This window comes from Podospora bellae-mahoneyi, chromosome 2, assembly GCF_035222275.1.
Source record: "Podospora bellae-mahoneyi strain CBS 112042 chromosome 2, whole genome shotgun sequence".
NCBI classification, from domain to species: domain Eukaryota; kingdom Fungi; phylum Ascomycota; class Sordariomycetes; order Sordariales; family Podosporaceae; genus Podospora; species Podospora bellae-mahoneyi.
Window position 1 is genome coordinate 3427082 of NC_085881.1, and position 20902 is coordinate 3447983.

Genomic DNA, 20902 nt, shown 5'->3' on the forward strand with positions numbered 1-20902 from the left:
AAATGTGAATTGATCTAGTTCCAGTTGAGCTGGGAGGTGTGAAGGATCTCAGGTGCCGACTACCTAAGGTGGGTAGCTACACTACTCCATAGCGTTCGCTGTGTGCTTGCTGAAAGATCATGATTGACAACCGGTCTTTGGGCGATCTTGAATCGCTAGTTTGGCACCGAAAAGTTGCCAAACTACGCTGTCACATCAGGGGAGCGTGTGTTGCAAGAGCCGTTCGTTTCTTCTCGTTCCTAATCGAGAACTCGCCTCTGCTCAGGTCACCGCTACCCCTTCATCTCTGGCTCTCTCGTCGCCGAACCCTGAAGATAACGTCCCATGATATCTGCCACGTTCGGCTGAAGGATTTCCTATGGCCATAAGCAGCCACGATTCAATAATCCACTCTCATATCCCTACCTAGCTCAGGCTGCTGTTCTCAGGTAAATGACCACAGGTTCCACGGCTGGTCCAAGCTTTGTGCCATCAAGGTAATCTCGCCAGTGAGCTAAACATTCATAAATCGTTATGGCCTAGAATGGCATAAGTTATGACCGAACAACACCCTGAGTTCAGGAGGGACATCGCATCAAGGCTTCATGCCACATATATGCCCCCTTCATAACATTGAACAATGAATAAATGTTGCTTGATATAGTTATGGTATATTTCATTATTTCACTCCTTGAAAACAAGCCATCTCAACATTCCACCAAGGTTACACCTCGATCATGTCCACATCCCCCTCCCCATCCTCCTTCACCGCCTTCAGCGACGGCGCCAGAGCATCCATCTCTCTCAAGGTATACTCCACCAAATAACTCTCATCCACCAGCTCCTCCATCCTCTTGTAATGTCTCTCCGTGTACACCTTTAGCGCATTAAGCACCTCCTTCAAGCTCTTCTGCCCCCTCGCTCCCTTGACGCTCAAGCCCGAGAACTTATCAGCCGGATAGCTCCTCACCAGCGCGGAGAGAATCCGCTGCGCAACAGGTGCCGTGCGCGCGTTTGTGTTCCAGTCTCGTAACCTCAGCAACAAAAGGAACAGCTGCTCATCTGACAAGCTAGCAAGAACCTGGTCGACAGCTCTCAGCCCGGTGAAGCTACCCGCTTCAGGAGTAGGCGAGGTGACAACGTTGGTGAAAAGCTTGAGCAGGCGGCCTGGGTGGTTGAGCTGGAGAGCCAGGACAATGGCGTCTCTGTAGGCACCGATATGGATGTAGTTCTCCAACTCCTGCTCCTGCTCCACAAGCCGGGTGGCGGCTTCGGTGGCGGCGGTCTGGGTCTCGGATGTGGTGTCCTTCCAGAAGGTAATCTTGGAGTCGGAGCCAGCCGAGACAATCGTGTTGCTTTTCGGGTGCACGGCCAAGGTCCACAGTCTGTCTTCGTGGTTGTCAAGGGTGCATTCTGTTTCGCCCGTGTTGGCGTCCCAGATCTTGACGAGACTGTCAGCGCCAGCGGAAGCGAAATGGACATTTTTCCTGCTGGGATCCTCCTCGACTGTGGGGATGTGCAACCACACCACTTTCAGAACGTTGTGGGAGTGTCCTTCAAAGGTGCGAAGACACGTGTAGTCGGAAAGATTCCACAGCTTGATAGTCTTGTCACCACTGCCAGTGACGATGACACCCTTTCCAGAGACAGCACCACCTGTCTCGCCTTGGATGGCTGGAGTATGGAGGGGAGCAAACTTGACCGCCCATACACCTCTCTTGTGGCCCTTGAGGATACCCTGCACCTCGAGCCTTTCTGTGTCCCAAATCTTGACCGTTTTGTCCTGTGACGCAGAAGCGAATAACTTTCCGGATGGGTTGATATCTAGGGCGTTGATGTCTTTCTCGTGCGCCAATCTCCTGAGACTAGTTGTCTCTTTGAACGGTTGTGATGGTCGGGGAATAAGTCGCTTCTGGACAAATCTGTCCTGAGAACCGGAAATCAGGAATGCTGGAGGGTGGTCGAGAGGGTTCTTGAACGCCTCAGAGTCTTCCGGAGGAGCAACCTTGGGCAAAGACACTGCTCCCACCGACTCCAGGTGACCAGTGAAGGTAGCATAACATTCAAAAGAATTGTTGGCAGGATCAACCCTCCATATTCTGGCTGTGTTATCTTTTGCTCCACTGGCCACCCAGTGACCAGACCAATCCACATCTAGTGACATGACGAGATCCTCATGTCCCTTGAGCAAGGCAACGTCGTGCCCGAAATAGGAACCGCCCTCCTCCCCGCTATCTGTTTTGACAGATACTATCCTAATATCCTCCGAGTTCGTCGCAAGTGCCATCATGGACTGATCTCGTAGAAGGTAGACCAAGTCGTAGATTTCGTCGTGTGTGCCGGATATCCGTCTAAACGGCTCCCAGAAGAACTCTCCCGCACTCGCACTGATATCTTCTGCTTTCGGGACCTGATAGAGGGCAAGTGTGTAGTCGGCCTGGGCGCACACAATCAAGGACTTCTCTGGCAAGTAGATGGTTGAAAGAATAGCCTCGCCCTCCGCCTTGGGGTCTTGTTTCGCAGTGATTTCCTGGTGTGTAGTTGAGTCCCATATCCGCAAGAGACCGCTCTCTCCGGCTGAGTACATCCACTTCCCTTCATTCAAGAACCCTACAGATTCCACCAACTCGTGCCGCAGCATTGGCGTTCCCTGCCAGCCATTCTCCCCCCAAAGCCACATCGTCATCGTCTTATCTCTGCTGCCTGTGAGCAAAGCATGCTGCTCGGGCGAGTAGTCGATGCTCTGAACATTAGACTCGTGCGCCTCCCTTTTCCTTTTCGCATCGGAGTATACGGGAGTCGCGGTGCGTTTGTGGAGATCGAAGATGCGGACCTTGCCGTCTTGTGTGCCCCAGGCCAGCCGAAACTTGGAGTCGACACCGTTGGTGCCGTCATCTTGGTCGTTCTTTCGCGAGCCCTTCTTGGGCCTTCGGTCGATTGTGGTATCGGCGGCGGTCGCGGCGATCTCGAAAAAGTGCAGGGCTGAAATGAGAACACTCGGTCCGCTGACGGTGTGGGTTACATATCCTCCAACAATATCCCAAATCTTGATGGCGCCATCGGCGGCACCAGTAGCCAACAATGTGCTTGTTCTGTCGACGGCCAGCACAACCACAGGGGTGGCATGTGGTTTCGAGGTTCGGACGAGTGTCGTTTCGATCGAGTCGAATTCTGGGGAGACTGTGAGGGCGTAGATTCGCATCGTCAGCGACCGGGAGCACACAATCAAGTGCGACCCCGAAGGCGTAATGGTCAGGGTCGAAATCGGTTCGCCATCTCCTTCAATCTCGGCCAGGTTCTTTCCAGTCGTCAATTCGGTGAGCACCGCGTTTTCGCCCAGTGTCGAGGCGAGGATTCTGGCGCCATTTTCGAGCGCAACAGATCCTCCGGTATAGATGGGCTGTATAACATTTCCAACCTCGAAGGTGGTCTTTGCTGCTTGTCGTGTGGCCATTTTCGCAGCTGTGTGGGTTTTCCTGAGAATGCGAATGCGGTCGATTGAACGCGACCCCAAATTTTTTGCCCAGCCAGTTCCTGTATTTTTTTGCGATAAGAGCTGGTAAAATAAGGTTATCTTAGCGCTCCTTACCCCGGTCGACCTGTTCTTGGCATCCTGCAAGGAAGCTTTGACGTGCTTTGCGTCCCACTCGGCCCAGCCAACGTCCTCTGTTCAACGTGCTCCCATTTCGACGGGAGATGGGTCAATCAGCTGGTCTGATCAACTCATCGCTTATAACAGTTGCCCACCATGGGTCTTCTGGAGCCCCTAGTCTCAATGGCTCTGGTATGGTAACTCTGACGCCATGGAGGATTCGATTCAACGGTCTAACCAATCTCACAGGGACGATCTCCTTATGACGAGGTAATCTTCCCAAATACCTCCCAGCAAAATGAACAAGACAACGAGCATGATGGATATCGTCAACTATACGATGAGCGGGGTCGCCCAATCAACCCGGAAACCCGGCGCATCAACAGAGATGTCGTTCGGTCGCATAACGAAGTCATGACGGTGATAGGTGTCGCTGAGCCTGACAACGGCCCCGATGATGCTCATGCAATGTCCTCTCATCAGCATAATGTCTATGAGGACAGGTGGGGAAATAGACTGCTCAATCTAGGCGGTGTTCTTGATACGGCCTGTGTCTGGGGCGTGAATGGCATGAGACAGCGCATTTTGGTGAGAACTTATCCTGCAGATCTGCAAACTCCCGGCTGACTGTAGTCTAGCTATACAAACGGTACAGTCGAGTGCCATTCAAAGAGACATTCGCCCTCGCCAGACAGGATCAATCTCTAGCTGCACACTTCTTGGGCGGCTTGCCAGCATTTGGCCTGAATGCAGTGATCGATCGCATGGTAGCCCCAAAGGTCAAGGAATACCCAATGTATGTTCTCACCATGAATAGCTTCATATCATACGCTGGCTAATCATGTATCTAGACTTGGCTATGCCTCCATGTATATCCGTCTCCACCTGGTTGTGTACACCACGTTCCAACGCTTCGGCATCATTCCGGCAACCGAACTTCTTCCCAACTGGAGATTCTTCATCCCCGGCTCAAGCATATCACCTATTGTCGTCCCACCACTGCCAACATCCCTCTGTCCAGTCGGAATTCTCAAATGGATAGGCGGCACCCTCCTCGGCGTTGCCCCCCTCGGTGGATTCTTCGCCTACATGATCGTCTACAACCACGTCGCCAAGTTCTTCCGAATGCAGATTATAAACAATCTACCACTCCCAAATAACCCGCGGCCGGCGAAACGCAGAGCGCTTCAGGATATCACTCCGCTCCCGCCGACCTTTACACTCGAGATCCCTCCCCCTGTTGATCAACATCCCGTTGTCAGCGGCTCATCATCCACCCCACCACCTGCCACCGCACCCACGCAACAACAACAACAACAACCCACCACTCGCACCGCGGAGGTTCCCCCCCGAAGACAAAGCATAACAACCACCACCACCCCGGGCGCCGGCATCCCCCTTGTAACGGACGACTACGCCTCAGAGGAAGAAGAGCTAGAAGTCAGCGCAACCCTCATCTCCTTCGACGTCGAAGCAGCTGACTCTTCCAACACCCTCAGCGGTAACTTCAGCAGCAACCCCGCCGAAACAATCAACTCGGCCAACCCAGGCATATGGTCTGCCGAGCTCCGCCCCAATCCATCGGAAAACAACCGTGCCGCCCAGGCAAGCAGGGAGCGCACCTTTCGGGACAATAAACTGAGACGATTACCTGCTGCGCTGGCGACGGATGTGTTTGCTATTGGGCCGTCAAGGTTGATCATGAGCCCGTTTGCAGCGTTGTGCTGGACGGCGATGATTAGGCCTTACTTGGCGAGGGCGGGGAGGTGGGAGGAGTTGGAGGGGGTGAACGAGATTGGACTTTGGGGGGCGTTTAGCTGGGAGGGGGTTTCGAGCTTGGTGGGGATGGAGTTGGTGTTGTTTAATTTGATGGGGAGCGTTTGGACGGTGGTGAGTGGGTTGGCGTGGACGGTGAAGATGGATGAGGACGAGTGGGAGGAGTGTGGGGAGGGGTTAAGGTGGGAGGAACAAGAGGGGGAGGTGGAGAGATGATGGGTATTGCTTTTGGAGGGGGAAATGGGGTGTTATAGATGAGACAATGTATTTCCGTGGCCAGAACTCCGTGCCTGTGATAGCCTAAAGTATGATACAAAAGAAGACCCAACGCCATGGCATTTGAAGTGTGTTATGAGTTCAGGATCACGCTCTGCCCTTCCCCTTCGCTTTCGCCCTTATCTTCCTCGTCTTTTCCTTGTCGACGATGTCTTTGACAATGGAGTGCAAATCTTGGTTTCTTCTAGCCAATAGCAGGACATCGTCTGTGGTGACTGTTGTTCTGTTGGCATGACGGCTGAAGGATTCCAGATCGATAGCTACGTTTTCTGTTTTTAAGTGGTCAGCAGCTGGCGATGTTGTGAGATGGGATGAGATGAGATGAGATATTCCCGTAGCTGTACGAGATAGGATGAAAGAGAATGTCTTTCAGATGAAGCTACTGATCAACCCAAAGCATGAACTTACCGATCTGACTCCATACCATATCCGTCAGCGCACCGATAAACTGCGGCGTGGCATTCGTGTTCCTTCTCATGGACTCCTCATCGACGATCTTGCCGATGGAGAACCACAGGGCCGTCTTCAGGCGCTAGATTCATTTCTTGTCAGTTCCAAGTTTTACATATCACTCAAACATAAAACATAAACACACCTCACGGATTTCATCCTCACTTTGATCAGCCATCCTTTCTTTGTTGCGACGAGTTCAAAAGTCTTGGCAGATGTCGATGAGAGACGCGCTCAGACGCGTCGCAGTGTGCAAGGCCACTGACGCGAAGTCAGCAGGTTTGCGGTGGACTTCCAGATTGGCACTAGAATCAAAATAGGTTAAGCTGTCTTGGGATCATGCAAGCTTGAAAGTGGAGAGAGACGGTGGTTGAAGAGCCGCAACGGTGTCTAGAATGACGGCGTTGTTTGTTTGTGTTTATTGTCAAGGCTGGCATCACAAGGTAGACTGTTAGCTATCTAACCGGTGGACTTAGCAGGCCCAGTTTTGATCACCGTAAAAAAATACAACAAAACTCAAGTTTCTGATTCTCAATTCTTCTTGCCGGCCCTGCCGGAAGCACACACCCCTAACTCTACAGTGGGGTCCGCAGCACACCGCAGCACTCCCGCCTTTACGTCGAGCTCCTTGCCTGCATGGTAGATTTTCGCGCATCCTTTTCTCATCTTCAACCTATACATACTCCCTCAACCCACCACATAACCCCCCCAATCTTTACGCCTGTCCCTTGGACATAAATCCCGTCACCGATTATCTATTCCACACCCCCAAACTCCCACCAGAATAACCTGCCCACCATGGACGACCTCGCCAACCTCGCCACCACCATCGGCGACCGCTTCACCACCAACCTCAAGTCCACCCTCGACAACATGTCCCCCCAAAAATGGATCCGAGTCATCATCGTAGCCGGCGCCTGTTCGTCTTCCCTCCCTCCCCTCATTCCCTTTCTGTTCACCCACTAACCCCCCACCGCTAGACCTCCTCCTCCGCCCTTACCTGATGAAACTCGGCGGCCGCGCCCAAATGGCCTCCTACGAAGACGAGCACGCAGCGACAGAAGCCGAGTTCGCCGCCAAGGCCAAGGCCAAAATCTCCCCCAACGAGCTCCGGGGCAAAGTCCACATACCCGAAGACACAGACTCTGAAGGTGAAGACGCAGAGGGCGGGTCAACTGCCGCTGACTGGGGCAAAAAGGCGAGGCGGAGACAGAGGGATATGATCAAGAAGCTGCTGGAGGCTGAAGAAAGAAGATTGCAGGAGAGTAAAGAGGAGGAGGAGGATAAGGACATTGAGGAGTTTCTGATCAAGGATTAAGCGCACATGAGTGACAAGGTTAAGGTAGAAAAGGGTGGTATAGAAACCTGGAATGGGAACAGGAGGGTCGGTTTATCAAAATGGAAGGACTTTTTGGGTAACGACATAAAGATGGATGGGGGTACATATAACCTAACGTACATAATGATAATAAAGCTTCCAACTGCCATGTTCAACTAGTGCCCTTCCAACTTGTAACCATGATATAAGGTCCTTCACCTGTCATATCCTGAACATTCAAGCAGCAACCTCCGCCAACCCCAACCCCTCCCTCCTCCACTGCCAATAACCCCCCCTAATCCGATCCCACTTCTCCATCAACCTCCTCAAGCACAAATCCGCCCTCTCCCTCTCCCCCAACTCTTTATAAACCTCGGCCAACAAATCCAACGCATGACTCGACCTCACCTCCTCCGCTTCCTCCCCCTCGCCCAACCCCTTGACAAACTCCTCGGCAAACTCCCTCACAGAACTAAACCCCCTCCCCCCTTTAACCAACACCCCCCTCAAGTAATTCCATCCCGACTGATTCTGCGGCGCCAACCTAATCTTCTCCTCCGCATAAGCCACCTCCCGATCAACAATCTCCCCGGGCACCTTTGGGTCCGCCTCGGTAACCGCATACTTTTCTCCAGGCGTGCAGTTCTCCGGATCGGAAAACACCAAATAAAACCTATGCGACCAAGCCGAATTGTTCCTCACATCCTGCTCAATCAGCTCCTCTGTGCTCCTCAGCTCCTCCGGGTTCCCCCACATCCCCAGCTTGCCCACCATCCAGGAGCGGTAGCTCCACACGTGGTAGTTCTTTGTGTCTTGCGCCAATATCTGGGTCAGAAACTCCCTTTCCGAAGTAGCAAACGATGCCAGCGCCGGAGGGTCAGACGCGATGGAGGGGTGGTAGTGTTCTACCAACAAATTCCGGTGGTGCCAGATCTGGTAGTTTTTCAGGCTCTCCAGCGCGATCTGGTTGAGCCAGGTGATCTCGTCCGGGATGGGGAGCTTCATGGCGAAGATGTTGGCCGCGCGGAAGAGCCAGACGGTGTAGTGCGCCGGGTTGAGTTTGATGATGTACTCGGTCAGCTTGAGGGAGCGTGGGGAGTACTCTTTTGCCGACATGACGGCGCGGAGGTAGGACATTGCTTGAACCAGCTGTTAGTCTCAATTCTCTGGGATATGGGGCGGTGATAAAAAGGGGCTGGGCTCACCTTCAGCGTAGTCAGGAGAATACGCAATCGCCGCCAGGGCGTTCTCCGGATCCTCCATCACAATCGGCACCACGTCATCCCACTCCGGATCCAGCGCCAGCTTCCCCTGCTTCGCCATCCCCTCCACGCCGTACAACTCCCTGCTTAGCTTCTCCATCTCTCCCCGTCGTTGCTTTTCCTCAGTATACTCTGAATCAGTAACCAAAACCTGATCCCCCGTCTGGCGGTCCACAAACCCCCTCTTTTGCCTATCCCTCAGCTCCCTAAACCTCTGCGACTGCAGCTGCAGACAAGACAACGTCACTCTCTTCTCCTGCCGTATTCCCCACTCCTTGGCGGTATACTCCCCGATATCCCTCCCCCGTGAATCAACACCTTTATGTTGCTGCTGCCGTTTCTTATATTTCCTCAGATTAAAGCCCCTAGCAGGAAGCGAGTGCTCATTAACCGTCTTCCACAAATCCTTCTGCCCCTTTGCACCCAAAAACCGAACCGGCAGCCGGGTGACAAGCCGTGAAGCAAACCAGACAAGCTGATTCGCCTGCGTCGTCGATCTCTTTCCCTCGAACGGGTGACAAAGCTCAAAATGATATCTCGATAACTCGGCGACGGTGGAAGGTTCCTCCTTTTCTGGTTGTTTGGAAGCGTTGTTGTTGGTGTTGTTGGTACTAGGTGCAGCCGGAGCTGATGGTTTGGTGGTGGTGATGGTGGTGGTGGCTGCTTGCAAACAAACAATACTTAGCATTCACAATACCAAACCAAAACTCTAAACACAATAGAGCAGAAGAAGAAAAACACACATACAACTTCCCGCTTTGGGCTTTTGCGTCGCTTTTCCTTTGGGTGGCATTGTCGCAAAACAAAGAAAAGAACCAAAAAAGGGAGCTGTTCCTCAGGCAGTTGGAGTGTGTTGAAATGGCGGGGCAGCAAGCCAGACGGGAGGTTTCAGGGACGCGCGGGTATACCAAGCCCAAGCTTGGCTTCCAAAGCTTCCAGAAGGAATTCGGGCAAGGGTGAGCATGACAACAATCCTAACCCAATGTCAAAGACAACAATTGTAAGAGAGCCAACTCAAGTCAACAACAAAACACAAATCAATTTCTTTATTTTCTCTTCCATCATCCCGGCTGCTTGCGGCTTTCTCTTGCCTTGATTCAACAATTACTACGTAAGATGCTCGAAAACCAGAGGTAAAATATCCAGAGGTAGTAAATGGTACCGCAAGGTAGAAATGTTCTAATAAATCATCCATCCAAATCCTGAACCAAAAGTGATAACAGCCACAAGTATATCAGTACAGAACCGAGCAAAAGTATCACCATTACACAATAGTCCACTTCTTTTGAAGCCCCCCCCCTCTTTTTTTTTTCCACAGAATCATTAACCCCTATACCCGCCTGCCTGCCTTCCCTCCCTGCTGCCCATGGCCCATGTTAATCACCACCTCAAGAAATCCTCTCTAGTCCAAAATAATAATAGAAAGTCGCATTAAAAGCCTTACGCAAGCGAAAAGAGAAAAAAAACCGGCCATATGGTGAATGAATCGAATAATACGCCCATACGCATGTATGACAAGCCCCTTCTAGATATCCGGGTTACTTTCCACTCTCCAAAACTTCCACCCTTCCCTCTCCCCAGGCATGCCACCATGCACACCCACCAGCCTCTCCACACCATCATTCCCCTGCGCATTGAGGAACTTTTCCTGATCAATCTCCATACCACCCTCCTCATCCTCCACCGTGCCGTTTTTTAGAACCGCAGGCCACAAAACACCCACGCCGTCACCACCAAGCGTAGTCTCAAATCTTTGGTAGCCCTCCTCGTCAAGCTGCTCCTCCAACCTAGCGAGTTTCTCTCTAGGAACCCCGGGTTTTAGGAGAGTAATCGAGCAACCACCACCACCGGCACCGGTTAGTTTCGTCCAGCCTATCCCTTGGTGGTCTACCAGCTCGCGGACACGTTCGAGTCTGGGGTGTGAGACGCCAAGTGAGACCAGCAAACCGTGGTTGATGTTCATCAGCTCGCCCACACGGCGAAGGCTGTCCTCCTTCTCCGTAGAGAAATCGTCCTCGGCAATGAGCTCAGCCGATGTTTGCGTGACCTTGTCAATGGCATCAAGAATGCTGCCAACAAGCTTCGGGTGCGTGTCCTTCAACCTCCCCACCTTGGCCACCTCATGCGCCGTGGATTTCGGCGTCCTGGTGTCGACCAGAAGGAGTGGCAACTCGGGGAAATCCCAAAGTGGTTTTACATCAGGTGCCTTGCTGTAATCCGTTCTCTGGAACATGACGGCCTTGCCCTGTGTGGAGACGGTGTTGTCCACACCGGAGGGGTTGCCGTGGATGAACATCTCGTAGACGTACGCCCATCGGTTGATGCGCTCAATCTGCATGCGGGCCTCATCAGGCGGTTGATCCGGATGGGGCCCAGAAAGTGTCCTAAGCTGAAGCAACAGGGCTGCCGAGAGACACACAGCAATAGTGGCGCTGCTTCCGAGTCCTGCGCCTATTGGAATCGTGGAGCGCAATGTGTACTGGCAGGCGGGGAACGACTGTGATCCAAGGGACAAGAACATGTACAAGAAAGAACCGGCCGAGTTCTGGTGAACTTTGCGAACATCCGTCGGCTTATCCGGCGAGACATCGGCGAGGTATGGCTGGATGGCGGCGACGAGCTCCTGGTCGATTTCGGTGACGAGACTGTAGTAGTACTTCTTTTTCGACGGCTGCTGGAAGATGGCCCAGGGCAGTTCGTCAATCCTCCACGAGTGGTCAAAGTCGATATCTGGGAACTTGAGTGTGACAGTCTTTCTCGACTTGGAGAGCGATGTTACGAGGAGGTAGGAGCGCAAAGCGATTGAAGCCGCGATCGCCGCCTGCAAGATGCGCCCACGTCAGTTTCGTCGCATTCCATCAACTCCAAGCGCTTGCTTCTTACCTTGCCGTGCACAACCGCATGTTCACCAAACACAATCACCTTTCCCGGCGCCGAAACCATAAAACTAGGCATCATTGGGCTGGACTTTTTGCGTTGCATACGATCTCTGATATTCCCGTTCCCATTCCCGTTGAGCGTGAGGTTTCCTGTGCCGTTGGTGATCCCGTTTGTGCCTTCGACGCCGTATTCGCTGGCGTTGCTGCTGCTGGCACTGATGCTAGAACTTTCGGGTTCGGTGTCCACGTGGTAGCCGTTCTGGCCGTTCCGGCCGTTCGCAATGGCCTGCGTCATGGCTTGTTGTGACTGACCAGAATTCCACCTGTCGTGTAACTACGGCCTCGGTGAGACACAAAGGTTTCTCTGCGTGTGAGCCGAGAACAATGTTTAGCTAGTCGGCCGTCAATGGCTTGGAGGGGTGATGCGATCTAGGAACAAAGGAGTCTCGAGCGGCGCAAGTTGATTGCTTCGCTAGTCAAGTAGATGGGCTCGATTGCCGAGTTTTTCGCAACTGACTTCGGTCCGGTGTCTTTGACTAGAAATGATCTCCGGCGTATAAGTGCTATTACTCGCCGAGATATAGCTGCACGATGAGGGCGAAGTTGGTTCCTGACGTTTGGCTTTGCTGGACTGACTACCAATAAAATAGCGATGATTGAGAGAAAGCGGACGCGAAAGAAAGGGAAAGAGGAGCAGTATAGGCGAGGGTGGGGTTGATGGCTATTAATCTGGGGAGAAGCTGGTCACAGTCGGCTTGTTTATTATCTCTCACCTCAACTCCCGACAAGATAACAAAAAGAGGAGAAAAGGGTGAGAAAGGTACGAGGTGTGGTGGTACAGATCACGGAAGGGGGAGAAGCAGGAAAATATGACGGATGGACATTGCACATTGGACGCGGCACTGCTTAGCCACGATGCACGACGGTTCGCAACAGGGGGGTGACTGCTTGATGAGCCCATTGGGTAACACTTGGCTTTCTCGAAGCTCCTGATTGGGCACCAGCATGCATTTCCAACGAACTGGGTGACAGTCAGGGGGGCCACGCTATAATGAAAGCTTTGAGCTCCGTTAAAATTATTACCTGACAGCGGTGTCAACGGTCTCGAACCCAACTCTTTGTCAGCGTGTTTCGAATGCGCAAAGGCGTGCAATTTCCCCCACGAAAAATCTCGAGTGGTCCCGTGACGCCTGTGCCAGGGCACGCCGATGATGACAACGTGCCTCTGCTGCGGTTAACCAAGATTGCGTCGCCCGCCGCCGTCAGGCATGGCAATATTCTCGGTTCTGTCCCAATTTAGCGATGGAGGGGGACGCATGATGTGTCCGCGATCCGCTTACAAAGGGGCATATCGGAGGTGTGGGGCTATGACATGGAGGTCTCGCGGGACTCGGTGCGGGGAGTGAGCCCGATTGACGGGAGTGGTGACACCGTTAAATCGGCTACCCCATGCGGACATCACCCGAACTCGGGGATCGGACGTGTCCGGACATGGTAACACGTCATGCAGTTTGAGATCAATTCACTGCAGATGAGTTTCGTGGAAACCATTGCACTTCAGCAACCTGGCATAATTAGCAATTACCATCATGTAATGGAATGGGTGATCATGGAACGCCGATCACAACCTCCAAAGCCACAAGGCTTGGTGGTGGTCCAATATCACACAGTTGACGCCCAAAGCCATTTGGTTGCTGCTGCTGCATCAATCTAAGCCTCAGTTACGCAGTGGATTCGATCAGATGGAGCAACACTTTGTCGATGCTAACCCAGCCCAAATTCACATAATCACGCCGAAGACAAGGGACCAGACCAGTACAGGTGTTTTTTTGTCTTGATTTGTTTTGTATAGCGTTGGCAGCCGGACGTAATCCATTGTTTTGAAGAGAACCCCTTTCCTGCCTTTCAACAAGACAAAAGACGAGGTTAACTCCCACGTTCGTTCCTAAATCGTATCGCTTATTTCCCGAGACGCCGTATTCATCGAGTCGCAGACTTGAAGCCTGGACCCAGCACAAAAGTCGAATTCCTCCGTCATGCCAACGCCACCAACCCCGCCCCGGCAGAGCTCAAACTCTAGACCATGCTTCCATTGTTGTTTTCAGGAGACAGTCGTCAGAATTTAAGCCTGGACCTTCTTGTTTCTCTTAGGAATGTCAGTGATGACGAGGGCTGCAGTGTCGTCTAGTCAGTTCCATGCTTTCTTCCAGATATAATGCGGCTATTCGTCGAGGAACATACTGGGAGGCAAGCTCTGCTTGAGCTTCTCGGCCTTGTCGGAGTCCTTGAGAACCAAGGTGTAGAGGTGTCTCTGGCAGCGGACCTTGAACTTGATCTGAGACTTGTTCTTCTTGATCCGCGCGGCTGTATCCATAAAAAGTCGAGTCAGTTCCCATCTCTTCATTGCCTTTCTTCCTTCATTTCCTAGTTTTCGAGTCGGTAGGTTACGTACAGGAGGCGTCCGACCGGCGGCAGATCTCGATGAACTAAAAACACAAAATGTCAGTCAAAAATGCTTTTGTCGGTTTTTTGATTCAGCCCAAAAAACTGGCCAGGCCGTGATTTACACACCTGCTTGATATCTCCGATTTCCTGAGGCATTTTGACGGCTGTGATGAGTCTCCTGTAAACGGTCTACGGAAGTTCAAAGTCGGGGTTGGAGGGGATTTCTCAAAATTATTCAGTTTGTGTGGGTTTCTCCGAATTGGCTCGCTTTGGGTGGGGCTCCTGCACATTCGACGCCCAAGCCATCGCCAGGGGTCCTTGAGGAGGTCATAGCGCCCTGACTGTGGCTGGGTGACGTGTCCCGCTTTGTGGCGCTAGCTGTCGGTGGCCAAGGTAAGAGCGTTGACGACGACAACACCTGTTCTTATCGAAGGACTTATTTACTTTGGTTCATTTTTCCTGCTAGTTGCTCTCGAGGTTCTTTGCCGGACTTCTTTATCAATATCCAAAAGCCAGAGTTTTCACAACACTGTTTGTCAAGGACTGAGCGTCAGTGTAAGCCAAGATGCCAACGCCACTCGATCATGCAATGAGATCACGGGTAAGTTGTATGCTTCAAGCTTTGGTAACATTTCACTGACTACATATCATAGAATGCTTTCCTAGGTAACATACTAAGACCCCGGCAAGGAAAATCAGCTTTCATTAACACATGAACAGCTTTCACAGGTCTGGTGACGGGTGTTGCCGTATGGGCGATCTGGGGAGGAGACATGTTCCCCACAAGCCCAGACCCAACTGGTAATCCAGAGGAATGGTCTAAAGAAGACCTCCGGAGATGGCTCGCCGCTGTATGTTGTGTTGTTGGGAGCACTGTTCTGTCTTCATCGATGCTGACCAGCCAACAGCGAAATCTTCACCCTCAAGACTCAGACACGAGGGAGCAACTGTTGGAGAGGGTTAAAGCAAACATGAGGATTCCAAGGCAGTGAATGGGAGGCAGTCCTACTCCTTCATACGTACATAAAGAGAATTGATATTGCATTGAAAGGGACATGGACTTATCTTGTTGTAGGCAACGGCGACATGCTTTTAATTCATGGCTAAAGAAGACGCCAATGCTCCAACATATTTCATCAAAACTGCTTCCTGAACCCTCAATTGGCGGCTGTCGGCCTCACAGGAAAGAGATATCCCCAGTCATTAATTAAGGTACTAACAAAAGATATGGGATAAGTGACCAAGCAAAGAACAATAGCAACCTGGGTGTGTAAGGTTTCATCCGACCAAAACATGCAATCTGGGATGTTAGCGTTGCAGTAGGGCCATCGGAGATTTATAGCCAATCAGAGTTCACAATCAGCTATGAGGTAAGCCTAGCTTGGCGGATTACTGACGCTCCTGCAGCAAGGGGCGCATGCGCTACAAGGACAGTTTGTTCTCTGACGGGAACGACAAGGCAGCAAAGGACTTTGTCCATCTTACAACCCCTCAATCCGTCCCTCGTTAAATCGTCTCCCGAGTCTGCGACAGCTCTTATTGTCGCAGCCTCTCCGCGACGATGGATATTCTACAGGTATGCACTAAGCGCATTCTTCCCGTTCAATCCTTCCCAGCTAACATGGATCCAACTGTAGCGCCTCGCGCGGTTCCTCGACCGTCCGCTATTCCCCTGGAAGAAGCTAATTATCGGGTTCTCTGTTGCCCAATTCCTGTTCGAAGGTGTCCTCGGTATTCGCCAGTATCGTGTCTTGACCAAGACCAAGCCCCCCGCCGTTCTCCAGCATGAAGTCACACAAGAGGTTTTCGACAAGAGCCAGGCCTATGGACGCGCCAAGGCCAAGTTCTCTCTGATCAACGGTCTCTACGGTCAAATCCAAAACTTCGCATTCTACCACTTCGATATTCTCCCCAAGCTCTGGTCATGGTCTGGCAACCTACTCCTTCGCTTCGCACCCACTCGGTTCACCGGCGAAATCTCACAATCTATCGTGTTCATTCTGGCCTTCATCTTCATCCACCAAGTCGTCTCGCTCCCGTCCAACATCTACCAGACATTTGTTCTGGAGGAGAAGTTTGGATTCAACAAGCAGACCCCGAAGCTCTTCGTCACGGATATGATCAAGTCCAACCTGTTGGCTGTGGTTTTGACTCCTCCCATTCTTGCCGGTTTCCTCGCCATCATTAAGAAGACTGGCAGCCAGTTCTTCTATTACCTCTGGATGTTCGGCGCTGGTCTTCAGGTCTTCATGATTACGATTTACCCCATTGCTATCCTGCCACTGTTCAACAAACTTTCTCCCCTGGAGGAAGGCAAGCTCAAGACCGACGTTGAGGACCTCGCCAAGAAGCTCAAGTTCCCCCTTCACGAACTCCACGTCATCGATGGCAGCAAGCGCAGCGCTCACAGCAACGCCTATTTTTTTGGTCTCCCCTGGAAGAAGCACATTGTTATCTACGACACTTTGATTGAGAAGAGCGAGACCGAGGAGGTTGTTGCTGTTCTCGCCCACGAACTTGGTCACTGGAGCTTGGGCCACACCACCAAGCTGTTTGGTATTTCTCAGGTATGTCTCTCACCTCGTCACTCCTCGCACCACTGTATTAATCCTCCAACCAGGCTCACTTCTTCTACATCTTTGCCCTCTTCTCCGTCTTCGTAAACAACAACTCCCTCTACGCAGATTTTGGCTTCCACGCCCAGCACCCCATCATCGTCGGCTTCCTCCTCTTCAGCGACATCCTCGGCCCCGCCGACAATGTCATCAAGTTCCTCATGAACATCCTCAGCCGCCGCTTCGAGTTCCAAGCCGACGCCTTTGCCAACAATCTGGGGTACAATGCTGAGCTGGCTTCTTCTCTCATTAAGCTGCAGATCCAGAACTTGAGCACCATGGACGCTGATTGGGCTTTTGCCGCCTATCACTTCTCTCATCCTATCCTTTCGGAGAGGTTGAAGGCGTTGAACTGGCAGCCTACGGAGAAGGTGGTTGTTAAGGAGACGGTTGGGGAGGAGAAGAAGGAGGACACGGCTGTTACCACTGGGAGGGATGAGCTTTGAGAGGGTAAATAAGAAAATTAGCAGGAAGAGGTGGACGGTAATCCATTATAGAGGATTGATATTTGTGCGTCGTGATTCATTGATATTTAAGTAGAAAGATGATACAGGGAAGAGTGATCTGACGTTTCTGGTTCAGTCTGTTCACGAGTTGTGAGCAGAGATGGCAGCATTCTGTAGCACAAAGAGCCAACACTCACCAGCGTTTTTTATCTCAACAACCCTAACCCTACCTATACCAACCCCCATACAACACCATGACTTACATCCTACACAGCCTCCCATTACAAGTAAGTGTTCTGGATAAAGTAGAATTCGAATCAGATAAAAAGAAACCACCCCTCCTGGGAGTCGAACCCAGCGCAACGGAATGAGAATCCGCTATGTTAACCGATACACCAGAGGGGTTGTTGCCCGGTCATGGAGCTGTTTGCTGTTTGTTGGAAGGTGCTGACGGAGGGGATGTTTGTAAGGCATGAGGGATGTGTGGAGGAAGGATGGAGGGAGATGGGGAGGAATTGGGTAGGAAGAAGGGCAGGAAGGATGGCAGGTGGGCAGGAAGGTGGGCAGGAAGGAAGCAGAAGGGCGGGTAACATGGAACGGGGTTAGGAAGGTGCAGTCCTACTGTAAAATGTCACTCCTGGGGAAGAAGGGAATGGCAGACACAATTGGCAAGAAGTCTGTGATATAAAGCGAAAATGGTACAGGCATCCGGAAACAACTTCAGTTTCGGGGGATCATCACTCATTGGTAACATCATCTGATCAACGCTCATTCAAGACGATGATGATTCGTAACGGCAAACTTGTCACAGGCCAAAATAAAGTTTAAGCAAGCACTGACAGGGTGGTAAAGATAGTCCAACTACAAGAGATACTACGGATATAGGTACAGCTGCCCAGCATCTCGAATAAGTTCTCTTATCTGGCCCCAGATACCAGTACATTGTTTGTGTGATTTTACACCAATTTGTTACTTACAAGATGTCTTATTTCCTTGCCTCATAATCCAAGATGGTCAACATCTTACAGTCATTTCTATTCGAAAGCTGGTCCGTACCTCCATCGTCAGCCTTGCCCCCTATACTTCATCTTGACCCATCTCCATATACGCATTCTACCCTCTTCCGAATCGTCAACATGTTTTACCAGCACTGCCTCCCACCACTCGCGCGTAAGCTGCGCATCAGTCCCGGCCAGAGCCGCAACCCGATACGCTACCCAAACAATGTCAAAAGCGAGCCGCATCTTCATTTTGGTGTCATAATCTGCAACCTCCGGGATTTTGATCACAGTTCCAGTCGATATCGGTGTGAGAAAAAGCTTCCCTAATTGTGGGTGATTCAACTCGACGCCTTGTCTTGGTTTGACTAAGCATTTGCAGCGGTTAGCAATATCTTCTTGGTCATGTCTCACAGCAGTGGACTATCTTCGAGAGAGAAATAGCTCGTGTTGATCCAATGAAGCTGGAGCTGGGTTTTCGACCCCTCCTTGTCGAATGCTTTGCTGTCAGGATTAAGATATTTGAGGCCGAAGCGGGCGTGCCTCCATAGTCTTTTGACAGTGAGACCCAGGCAGATCTGATTCCAGCTTTCATTGTGGATAAATTTCTCTTCGACTTCTGATGAGCCAGAAGGGCGAAAAAGATCCTTGCTGGAGTTGATGTCGATGGCGAAATCAAAGAGCAAAGGCCATGTTTGCTCCAAGCACTGGAGAAATTCCTTGGTCTTCCCAAGGTCACGGTTGACTAGAGGAGAAACGATGTGACCGATCTCAGTGCGGTACATCTCTGATACCGTCCCCTTAATTAGACACGTGTTTTCGGTGCTGCTACAGGGCGGATGATCCGTCTCATAGTCCTCGAGAGCTTCTAGTCCTTCAAAAGCTAGAGGCAGCATTGACTATTAGTGACTGTATGTTAATACTGTTTCTACTCCACCTCAACCTACACATTTGGATCAAGGGCCTGATTGCCCGTAGTCTGCCACACCATTTAAGTACCTCCTCATCTGACATTGTCTCTTTCGCCAACTTGTTCAGCGTAGCCAGTAGGGTGACGGCCAACATAGCAGCAAACGCCTCGTCATCGAGCTCCATCGGCTCGGCGCAAAAGAGAGAGAGCCGGGCTTAAACCTTTTTAACCAGGTTGTATCGCTCATCCAGTTTCTGGACTCAGAAAACATCTTCACCTCGTGGAGGGTTTGGGGCTGAAAGCAGCCGAAAAAGCCGTTTTACATCGAAGAACGTGGTGTCAGGGGTGGAGAGCTGAGGTTTGAAATCCACTTGAGCGCCTTGCAGTTCGAATATATCTTCTACTATGCGTAGGAAAGGGACGTCGACATCAACCAGCTTGATATTTGGCCGGGTGTAGGGTTTGATGACTTCTTCAATGAACCATTCCTCATCGGCTCAGCAACCCCTGAGCCAGTCGACATCCTCTTCGCTGGTTTGGGGCTCAACACTCGCCACGCTGAATTCCTTTTCTTGAATACCGGGGTTGCGAGTTGATGCTAGGAAGAGGTTTGAAGGTTGAGTAATGGTTGGGAGGTTGTGCTTTTGAAGTGATGAAGTTGGGGAAGGTGTGAGTCAGTCAGTTTGAAAATCAAATCAAGAGGGCAATCGCCGGAAGTCAGGGAAGGAACTGCTTGCTGCAGTCATGGCCATTCGGCAGGAGCAGGTGTCTGGTGAAAATAAACGGCAGGAGCAAACTGATCTCCGGCCGTGTTGAGCTGCCTTTCAAACCTAATGACTGCCGATATTTCTTTGGGCCCGTCGTTATCACCACCGTTTTCAACTCAGTACTGCAAGCAACGATTCAGTACTGCAAACAACTATTATAAGACTTTGAACAATGTATCCATGTCGAATCAACTGTCATTTCAGCTCCTCTAAATATCCCATCGTCTTTTATAGTTCGCCCGACCAATCCCTACAACACCCTCACGAAAGCATAAAGAATTACAGAGTTCATCGCACACGGCAATTTGATGATCAACATATAATATGTCACTCTTCCTGATATGCAAACGTTGTGGTAGGTCTTTTTCGATATCTAATTGGACAAGACAGACGTGTTGGCGATGCATACCAATCATCCCCATCTTGATCCAATACGACAAACTAACCGATCTATTCTCCTGCCTTCAAACGGCACAGCAAACCTACCCTATTGTCTTTACATCACCTGGCGGAAGATTCCCTACTCAGGAACAACATCCAGATCTCACCTTACACGCGAGATGAGCAAGCAGTCCATGTTGTGTTTGGCTGTTGTATCTAACGTATTAAGAGGCGATTGACCTGAGCCTTGCGAGAAAAAAAGAGAAAAAAAGGCAAAAGCTCGCTGGCCAAACTCCGTAGAGGCGACCAGCTACGAAACCCTCGGTAGGGTTTTCTTCGTAATGGGGGGGCGGTCGAAGGGGGGGTCGAATTCCTTGAAGGCCATCTCGAAAGACAGAGCCTCGCTGAGGAACCGAATTCAGGTGTCCACAGAGCCTTGTTTCCAAGGGGCATTGTTCGTTGCCTGATCCGGGCTGCCTACGTCTTACCCGCTGAACCATTTGACCATTCCAGTTACCAAATGAGTGCGTAGGCAGTTGTTGGAAGTTGGTTGCGAGAGGTGGTATGTATAACCATAGTCTGGACAGTCCATCCTGTCAGCGAGGGTCGCTCTGCTTACTCTCGCATCAACCGCCACCATGTCTACCGAACAGTCTCGCAACTCGTCGCCCTCATGGAGTGCTCGTAATCTCCATTTTGCACCCGTTACTGATTCTTCTTTTCCCAGCGCAGCTAAAACACCATCAATTTCCGCACTTCCCCCTACCGTGCTCTTCCTAACCATTTCCCACTACATTCGACCCTTCTC

At 51.3% G+C, this 20902-nt stretch overlaps 10 protein-coding genes and 1 non-coding gene across 11 annotated transcripts; 5 read left to right on the forward strand and 6 right to left on the reverse strand.

The window, feature by feature from the left end:
* Positions 1–703: 703 nt before the first annotated feature.
* utp13 (U3 small nucleolar RNA-associated protein 13) lies at positions 704–3433 on the reverse strand (the record flags this gene model as incomplete). Its single annotated transcript, XM_062876661.1, has 1 exon — positions 704–3433. One exon carries the CDS (start codon positions 3431–3433, stop codon positions 704–706), a length of 2730 nt encoding a protein of 909 aa, XP_062735279.1.
* A 182-nt stretch (positions 3434–3615) lies between these two features.
* Positions 3616–5563, forward strand: QC761_209250 (uncharacterized protein; the record flags this gene model as incomplete). The annotated part of the gene is made up of 4 exons (XM_062876662.1): positions 3616–3763; positions 3821–4159; positions 4210–4367; positions 4423–5563. The coding sequence occupies exons 1-4, from the start codon at positions 3728–3730 to the stop codon at positions 5561–5563; spliced, it is 1674 nt and encodes a 557-aa protein (XP_062735280.1). The 5' UTR covers positions 3616–3727.
* Positions 5564–5710: 147 nt separating this feature from the next.
* On the reverse strand, positions 5711–6581 carry MHF1 (MHF histone-fold complex component; the record flags this gene model as incomplete). Its single annotated transcript, XM_062876663.1, has 3 exons — positions 6219–6581; positions 6032–6155; positions 5711–5892 (listed from the first exon to the last, which is right to left on the reverse strand). Exons 1-3 carry the CDS (start codon positions 6249–6251, stop codon positions 5711–5713), a joined length of 339 nt encoding a protein of 112 aa, XP_062735281.1. The 5' UTR covers positions 6252–6581.
* Positions 6511–7568, forward strand: QC761_209260 (uncharacterized protein). Its single transcript, XM_062876664.1, has 2 exons — positions 6511–6992; positions 7054–7568. The coding sequence occupies exons 1-2, from the start codon at positions 6872–6874 to the stop codon at positions 7389–7391; spliced, it is 459 nt and encodes a 152-aa protein (XP_062735282.1). The 5' UTR covers positions 6511–6871; the 3' UTR covers positions 7392–7568.
* A 60-nt stretch (positions 7569–7628) lies between these two features.
* Positions 7629–9612, reverse strand: RAM2 (CAAX geranylgeranyltransferase alpha subunit; the record flags this gene model as incomplete). The annotated part of the gene is made up of 3 exons (XM_062876665.1): positions 9401–9612; positions 8597–9313; positions 7629–8530 (listed from the first exon to the last, which is right to left on the reverse strand). Exons 1-3 carry the CDS (start codon positions 9444–9446, stop codon positions 7629–7631), a joined length of 1665 nt encoding a protein of 554 aa, XP_062735283.1. The 5' UTR covers positions 9447–9612.
* A 4-nt stretch (positions 9613–9616) lies between these two features.
* ERG12 (Mevalonate kinase) lies at positions 9617–12400 on the reverse strand. Its single transcript, XM_062876666.1, has 2 exons — positions 11537–12400; positions 9617–11474 (listed from the first exon to the last, which is right to left on the reverse strand). The coding sequence occupies exons 1-2, from the start codon at positions 11825–11827 to the stop codon at positions 10179–10181; spliced, it is 1587 nt and encodes a 528-aa protein (XP_062735284.1). The 5' UTR covers positions 11828–12400; the 3' UTR covers positions 9617–10178.
* Positions 12401–12631: 231 nt separating this feature from the next.
* QC761_209300 (uncharacterized protein) lies at positions 12632–14969 on the forward strand (the record flags this gene model as incomplete). The annotated part of the gene is made up of 4 exons (XM_062876668.1): positions 12632–14578; positions 14631–14643; positions 14698–14828; positions 14886–14969. Exons 1-4 carry the CDS (start codon positions 14543–14545, stop codon positions 14967–14969), a joined length of 264 nt encoding a protein of 87 aa, XP_062735285.1. The 5' UTR covers positions 12632–14542.
* On the reverse strand, positions 13144–14245 carry RPL38 (60S ribosomal protein L38). Its single transcript, XM_062876667.1, has 4 exons — positions 14104–14245; positions 13985–14018; positions 13774–13896; positions 13144–13704 (listed from the first exon to the last, which is right to left on the reverse strand). Exons 1-4 carry the CDS (start codon positions 14131–14133, stop codon positions 13655–13657), a joined length of 237 nt encoding a protein of 78 aa, XP_062735286.1. The 5' UTR covers positions 14134–14245; the 3' UTR covers positions 13144–13654.
* A 569-nt stretch (positions 14970–15538) lies between the features above and the next one.
* Positions 15539–17453, forward strand: STE24 (zinc metalloprotease; the record flags this gene model as incomplete). The annotated part of the gene is made up of 3 exons (XM_062876669.1): positions 15539–15553; positions 15615–16544; positions 16598–17453. The coding sequence occupies 3 exons, from the start codon at positions 15539–15541 to the stop codon at positions 17036–17038; spliced, it is 1386 nt and encodes a 461-aa protein (XP_062735287.1). The 3' UTR covers positions 17039–17453.
* On the forward strand, positions 17372–17443 carry QC761_0041490. Its single transcript has one exon. It is a non-coding gene; the product is annotated as a tRNA-Glu (tRNA).
* A 487-nt stretch (positions 17454–17940) lies between the features above and the next one.
* On the reverse strand, positions 17941–19555 carry QC761_209315 (uncharacterized protein). The gene is made up of 2 exons (XM_062876670.1): positions 18984–19555; positions 17941–18919 (listed from the first exon to the last, which is right to left on the reverse strand). Exons 1-2 carry the CDS (start codon positions 19129–19131, stop codon positions 18447–18449), a joined length of 621 nt encoding a protein of 206 aa, XP_062735288.1. The 5' UTR covers positions 19132–19555; the 3' UTR covers positions 17941–18446.
* Positions 19556–20902: the final 1347 nt, after the last annotated feature.

Excerpts from the sequence above, each read along its gene's own strand:
- ERG12 (XM_062876666.1), bottom strand. The coding sequence starts at position 11,827 with ATGACGCAGGCCATTGCGAACGGCCGGAACGGCCAGAACGGCTACCAC. Across the intron at positions 11,475-11,536 it reads ATGCGGTTGTGCACGGCAAG|GCGGCGATCGCGGCTTCAAT; the intron begins GTAAGAAGCAAG and ends CGCATCTTGCAG.
- QC761_209315 (XM_062876670.1), bottom strand. The coding sequence starts at position 19,131 with ATGGAGCTCGATGACGAGGCGTTTGCTGCTATGTTGGCCGTCACCCTA. Across the intron at positions 18,920-18,983 it reads CAGGCCCTTGATCCAAATGT|CTTTTGAAGGACTAGAAGCT; the intron begins GTAGGTTGAGGT and ends TGCTGCCTCTAG.
- QC761_209260 (XM_062876664.1), top strand. The coding sequence starts at position 6,872 with ATGGACGACCTCGCCAACCTCGCCACCACCATCGGCGACCGCTTCACC. Across the intron at positions 6,993-7,053 it reads CATCATCGTAGCCGGCGCCT|ACCTCCTCCTCCGCCCTTAC; the intron begins GTTCGTCTTCCC and ends CCCCACCGCTAG.
- RPL38 (XM_062876667.1), bottom strand. The coding sequence starts at position 14,133 with ATGCCTCAGGAAATCGGAGATATCAAGCAG. Across the intron at positions 14,019-14,103 it reads AAATCGGAGATATCAAGCAG|TTCATCGAGATCTGCCGCCG; the intron begins GTGTGTAAATCA and ends TTGTGTTTTTAG. Across the intron at positions 13,705-13,773 it reads CAAGCAGAGCTTGCCTCCCA|CCCTCGTCATCACTGACATT; the intron begins GTATGTTCCTCG and ends ACGACACTGCAG.